Below are 6,746 nucleotides of genomic sequence, written 5' to 3' on the forward strand. Positions count from 1 at the left end.
GGCAGCTCGTCGTCTTAGCGACCTCTTTCTTTTTCTTTCTTTCTTCAGCCCATCAGAACAATGGTAGTCACACCTCGCACTTCTTTAAATAAATATTTTTTTCTTTTCTTTATGTAAGCTCTTTTAGATCGCAGTATCCGAGTTCCCTGCTGGGGGTCAGTAAACTGGTTTGAATTGTAACACAGTATTTGGTTTACTGGTTTTGGTTTTATCTTAGGTTTTTTGTGTTTGTGGGTTTTGTTTTGGTTGGGTGAGTTTGTTTGTTTTGGCCTGGCCTGTGAAATAGTGCTAAGTGCTGTTATCCTTGATGCGCTGTCAGAGTTTTGTTGTCCTACAATGCAACACTGCTCTTTGCATTCATTTACATAAAGCTGCTGTTAACTCCAGTCTCCTGGCTCCCCATGAGGATGAGGCCCCTCAACACCGAACATGGGTGCATCAACAGTTCAAAAGACTTGGTCTTACTCTCAAAGTCTGTGTCTTGGCAGGCAGAAAAAAAAAAAAGGTTCAAAAGGTTTTGTTTTTTTTTTTTTTCAGCAGAAAATCTATTTAAAAAATTGGAAATTCTTCTAACACTTCACTAAACGCATTCTGAACTACATACATCTCTGTTAGGTATAAATTGGAAAGAAGGTAACTGAGTTTTGGGTAATGTACATTATTAGTCATGAATCCTAAAAAAAACCCCAAACAACAAACAAACAAAACCTAGAGTGCTAATTTAAATAGGGCATAATTTATTTGTTAAATGTTTTTTAAAACTTCTGTAGATGGTTTGGTTCAGCTGGTCTTTATGTTTTTCTCTGTTATGTCAGATTCTGTACATTCTAAAATAATATCAGAGTCTCTTCTGTCAAACTTCTGAGTGAACCTGTGCCAAAATCTTAAATGAATCCCATTTTTAAAAATCATCTGTATGTATTGCAATGCTGATTTCTCCACTCTAAAAAAAAGTTACAGTCTGAACTAATATTTTTTTCTATCTGTCAGTTTTGTAAGATTAAAAAAAACAACAAAACAAACAAAAACTCCTCAAAAAAACCCAGTACTGTAAATATTTTTGTAGCAACCATGAGAAAATGGCATGCAGTTAATAGGTCATCTGAGAGCAATACTGAAGTATTTTGTCTTGTGGGTCAATTTTTAATGGAACAGAAAGAACAGAAACGTTGGTTTGCATGTCTCTTAATACCTTGAATTTTGTAAGTTTTAAGTGGAAAATCTCTGTATATATTTTCATTAACTTTTTATCTTAAAAAAAACTATCCACGCTAGATTAAGGATATAATGGTTTTTTAGTCATGTCAAGAGAACTGAAAATAAGTAAAATATTTTAAATAATTTATTGAAACTAAAGAATGATCTGAGAAAATGAGATTTTGCAGGATTTAAAAATGTAGATAAATCTTAAGATAACGTGTAAAAGAAACTGCAGATAACAAACACATCCCCCGTTATTGTATGATTTCTGAGAGTTGAACCCCATAAATTCTCAAGCGGAGGAATTTTTGAGCATGGTTCTTCGTTTTCTTTTGTTGTCCTTTTTTAAAAAAGAATGCTCAGCTTTAGAAAAAAAAATTAATAAACATAAGCATTTTCAGATAAAAATTTCAAAACTAATAGGCAAACATGAGATAGAGCTGACTCATAGCCATTCATTAGAATGAAATTATGCATTGTAAACTGACTTCTGTTGTATTATTTCAGTCTAACAATGTAAACAAAGATTTTTATTGGCATTGTGGCAAATAACCGTATCGATATAAGCTTGTTTTCAAAACAGGCTGGGGTTTTTGTTGTTTTTTTGTTTTTTGTTTTTTCATTTTATACTTTGGAGAGCTTTTATAGAATGACATTAAAGGTTATTGCTTGGATATCTCTATTTCTAGTAAGAAAAAGAAAGTTTTCTAAGCTGTATATTTATATATTACTTTCTGAATAAAACTTGATTTATTTATTTTTTTCAGTTAAATGATACACAATTTAACGTGTCTGTTTTCAAGTTGCTTTTTTTCTCCCCTCCCTCAGAATCGTATTTTGGGGACAAAAGCTCTTGTATAGAAAATGGTAGCGCATTGAATCTCACGAGTTCTTCTGCGCGAGGCCTGAACAGCACATGTGTAGGAAAAACACCCCTCTCTTCTAGTCGATCGGTTTGCAGAAGCCATACCCCTCTTATGGGACTTTCAGGTAAGATTAACAGCTCTTAAAGGAAATAGTCTACTATTCTTGCGTTATTTTATTAAACATACTTTATTTTTTAATGTAATACAGTAAGATGCTGAAATATATTATTAAAAACACAAAACATAATGTGTTTTGTACTACTGAGGATGCCTGCTAATGAAAGATGCACCCATAGGGGAAAATATTACTTTAGATATTGAGTAAATGTTTTGACATTGCAACCTCTTGTCATTTACTTACTTTGCATCCATGTATAAATTATCAATATAGTTAGAATTCAGACTTTTTCAAATTGTCCAAAATTGAATTATTTTTGTGGACATGTTGGTTTGTGTGGTGACTGAAGAGCCCAAATTTATGCATACTTGTAATCGGTGTTTCTTTTTAGGCTTGTAATGCATTGTATATCACATGTCATGATGTCATTCTCAAGCTTCTTGATGCAAATTTCATGCATTTTATATTGGCATCTTGAAACTTTTAGAACTCTAGTTCTTCAGAAGAGCACTTACACAGTAGCTCACTGGGTCTTCATTTTGCAGTGCTTCTAATGAACAGAGTTGTGTTACAGCATAATAATGCCTTTAGCATGTGATGTGTATCTGTGTGCTCTGGTAGCGTGGAAGGAATGGGATTCAGAGTTAGTTCTTTCACAGTCTGACTAATCATTATCGATGCACTCTTTAGTGTTCTTAAGGTTATTTAATGGTAATGCTCTAAAGCAATTACATTCTTTAAAAAAATGAGTTTTTAAAAAAGTATTCAAGACCCGCCTGGATGCCTTCCTGTGTAATCTTGTTTAGGTGTTCCTGCTCCGGCAGGGGGATTGGACTAGATGATCTTTCGAGGTCCCTTCCAATCCCTAATATTCTGTGATTCTGGTAAGAATACCAGTTGTCTCCCGACTTGCTACTGAATTAAATTATTGTTTTGCAAAATGTAAGTAACAGAAACTTTGTTACTTCCTACAGCCGTTGTGCACAGTTTTCTTTGTGACTGCTCCAGGAACTGAGGAGTCCGAGTAGCTATAATGTTGAAACCTACAGAGCAGATTTCTCTAGATTTTATGCAACTTAACAATGAAACAAACCCACATCTTCAATTTATTTTGATTTTATGTGTGTGCTGTTTAGCCTGGAAAAAAAGGAGGTTTGGAGAGACCTTATTACTCTCTACAACTACCTGAAAGGAGGTTGCAGCCGGGTGGAGGTTGGTCTCTTCTCCCAAGTAACAAGCGACAGGACGAGAGGAAATGGCCTCAAGTTGTGCCAGGGGAGGTTCAGATTGGATATTAGGAACAATTTATTCACTGAAAGGGTTGTCAAACACTGAAACAGACTGCCCAGGGAAGTGGTGGAGTCACTGTGCCTGAAGGTGTAGAAGTGGTGCTGAGGGACATGGTTTAGTGATGGACTTGGCAGTGTTGGGTTAATGGTTGGACTCAGTAACCTTTAAGGTCTTTTCCAACCTGAACTTTTCTATGTTTCTATATTTGTGTGTGTGTATACATGTGTTTGTTTATGCTTGCTTGTATGTGGCATTCCTTGATCAGTCTTTCACTGATCTGTATTGAAGACAGTGTATCCAGAATATCACATTCTAAAGAATATTATTTGGTCACTGTATTTTTTTTTTTAGTGTGACAAACTGAAAAACTAACAATCTTCCAAATAAAACCTATGGAATTACCATACCTAATCTCAAATACTGATTATCTTCACCTTGTAGTTGCTGTTAAAAGAAGAGTTAATATTGTGATCAGCTTCTGGTGATGGGCCAGGGGTTGTTCTGAACAGAAGATTCAGAATAACAATTAGATTTTCAGCAGGTTTCAGCTGAAACTTTATGTGAATGTGCTTCCTGACATCTTATGGCCTATAGAACGTTTGTAGAATAAATGAAAGTTCAGACCTCTGCTGGGTGATGGAGGATGCAGAGAAGGCATAGTTGCTGAATGCCTTCTTTGCTTCAGTCTTTACTGCCGGCCCTCAGGAGTCCCAAGCCCTGGAGGTAGGAGAGGAAGTCTGGAGAGAGGAAGACTTCCCCTTGGTCGAAGAGGATCGGGTTAAGGACCATTTGGCCAAAATCAACACCCACAAATCTATGGGCCCTGATGACATGCACCCTTGAGTGCTGAGGAAGCTGGTGGATGTTATTGCAGAATTACTCTCCATCGTCTTTGAGAGGTCATGGAGGATGGGAGAGGTGCCCAAGGACTGGAGAAAAGCCGGTGTCACTCCAGGCTTCAAAAAGGGCAGGAAGGAGGACCCAGGAAACTACAGGCCAGTCAGCCTGACTTCCGTCCCTGGAAAGGTGATGGAACAGTTCATTCTGGAGGCTATCTCTAAACATGTAGAGGAAAAGAAGGTTATTGGGAGTAGTCAACATGGATTCACTAGGTGGAAATCATGTCAGACCAATTTGATAGCCTTCTATGGTGGCATGACTGGCTGGGTGGATGAGGGGAGAGCAGTGGATATTGTCTGCCTTTTTTCAGCAAGGCTTTTGACACTGTCTGCCATAGCAGCCTCATAGGTGAGCTTAGGAAGTGTGGGTTAGATGAGGGGACAGCGAGATGGGTGAAGAACTGGCTCGATGGCAGAGCTCAGAGGGTTTTAATCAGTGGTGCAGCATTTAGTTGGAGGCCTGTGGTTATTGTTGTTCCTCAAGGGTCGATACTTGGTCCAGTCCTATTGAATATATTCATCAGGGGGTTGGACTAGATGATCTCCAGAGGTCCCTTCCAACCCTTGCCATTCTGAGATCCTGTGACTTGGTTGTGTGCAACATCAAAGTTTTTGCTCACGTGGTAGCCAGTTGCAGTTAAAACAGCCTTTTAACCTTAAGTTCTTAGATAAACTCTGATTCTGATCTTGCCCTTCCAGATTCCTGGTAGGATTAGTTTTGATTCTTGGGGTACAAAATGAGTTTACTCAGAAGAAGATGGCAGGTTTGCTGTATTATACTTTCTCAGCAGGATCGTTCTGTTGAGAATACTCATACTCCATTGCTTTTTGAGAGCAAATTCTGGGAAGGACAAGGGAAGGTAATGGTGGAAAAGACTGTAAATAATCACTACAAGGCAGGTAGAGTTTATTTTTGTTTCAGATCAGTAAGTATGTCTATGCTATCAAAATCCAATACTGTTTAGATGGTTTTGAAAAAGTAAATGCCTTGTACATGCAAGTATTTTCTTTTATTTTGAATACTTTATACTTAATGGTTATTTAATAATGGCATCTCTTCTGGACACTTAAGTGAATTCAAGAAGTGTTAAAGAATCTGTTCAATTCAGCTATTGTAAAGTTTAGTTTGGCTTTCAACTGAAATTTAAGAAGATTGAGATCATGAAGGGTTCTTTCAGTTTGTCTGAGTACCAATGTGTACGTAGCAGTTGCTTCTCATACTGTGGTAATTACTTCGGTATTGCTGAGTATGTTACACATTTACTCATCTGAATAGCACAGTCTCACAGTCTTTGGTCACAGATTTCCAAACAGAACATCATTAGTAGCTTCTCCAGTAGAGACAGTCAGTCTCACTTCTGTGCCTGGCAAGATCACGGAGCAGATCCTCTTGGAAACGATGCTAAGGTTCATGGGAAGTGAGGAGGTGACTGGTGACAACCAACATGGCTTCACTAAGGGCACATCATGCCTGACCAATTTGGTGGTCTTCTGTGGTGGGGTTACAGCGTTGGTGGATAAGGAAAGAGCAACTGATGTAATCTACCTGGACTTGTGCAAGGCATTTGACACTGTCTCACGTGATAGTCTTGTCTCTGAGTTGGAGATGCACAGACTGGATGGATGGACCACTCGGTGGGTAAGGAATTGGCTGGATGGTCATGCTGAAAGAGTTACAGTCAATGGCTCGATGTCCACGTGGAGACTGGTGACAAGTGGCATCCCTCAGGGGTCAGTGTTGGGACCAGCGCTGTTAACATCTTTGTCGGTGACATGGACAGTAGGATCGAGTGCACCCTCAGCAAGTTTGCTGACGATGCCAAGCTGTGTGGTTCCATCAACACGCTGGCGGGAAGGGATGCCATCCAGAGGGACCTTGACAGGCTTGAGAGGTGGGACTGTGGAAACCTCTTGAAGTTCAACAAGGCCAAGTGCAAGGTCCTGCCCTGAGTCAGGGCCACCCCAAGCACAAATCCAGGCTGGGTGGAGAATGGATTGAGGACAGCCCTTAGGAGAAGGATTTGGGGGTGCTGGTGGATGAGAAACTCAGCTTCCAGTACTTGAAGGGGCTACAGGAAGGCTGGGTAGGGACTTTGGCCACGGGCAGGGAGTGACAGAACAAGGGGTGATGACTTGAAACTGGAAGAGGGGAGATGGAGATGAGATGTGAGAAAGAAATTCTTTGGTGTGAGGGTGGTGAGACAGTGTCCCAGGTTGCCCAGAGAAGCTGTGGCTGTGCTCCTCCCTGGAAGTGGTGAAGGCCAGGCTGGATGAGGCTTTGAGCAACCTGGGCTAGGGGAAGGTGTCCCTGCTGATGGCAGGGGGGTTGGAACTGGATGAGCTTTAAGGTCCCTTCCAATCCAAACCAGTCTG

The 6,746-nt window shown here is 39.7% G+C and overlaps 1 protein-coding gene across 1 annotated transcript in view; it reads left to right on the forward strand.

Annotated features, from left to right (window-relative positions):
• Positions 1-2,028: 2,028 nt before the first annotated feature.
• The window catches only part of LOC104532094 (mutS protein homolog 4), a gene marked incomplete at both ends in the record, with an annotated part of 18,115 nt that continues 13,397 nt past the window's right edge, over positions 2,029-6,746 (forward strand). The window contains one exon of the mRNA XM_010177200.1: positions 2,029-2,190. Coding sequence (XP_010175502.1) covers positions 2,029-2,190 — 162 coding nt within the window. The remainder of the gene's footprint in view (positions 2,191-6,746) is intronic.

Source organism: Antrostomus carolinensis, unplaced genomic scaffold, assembly GCF_000700745.2.
Source record: "Antrostomus carolinensis isolate BGI_N321 unplaced genomic scaffold, ASM70074v2 scaffold2881, whole genome shotgun sequence".
Taxonomy (NCBI): Eukaryota; Metazoa; Chordata; class Aves; order Caprimulgiformes; family Caprimulgidae; genus Antrostomus; species Antrostomus carolinensis.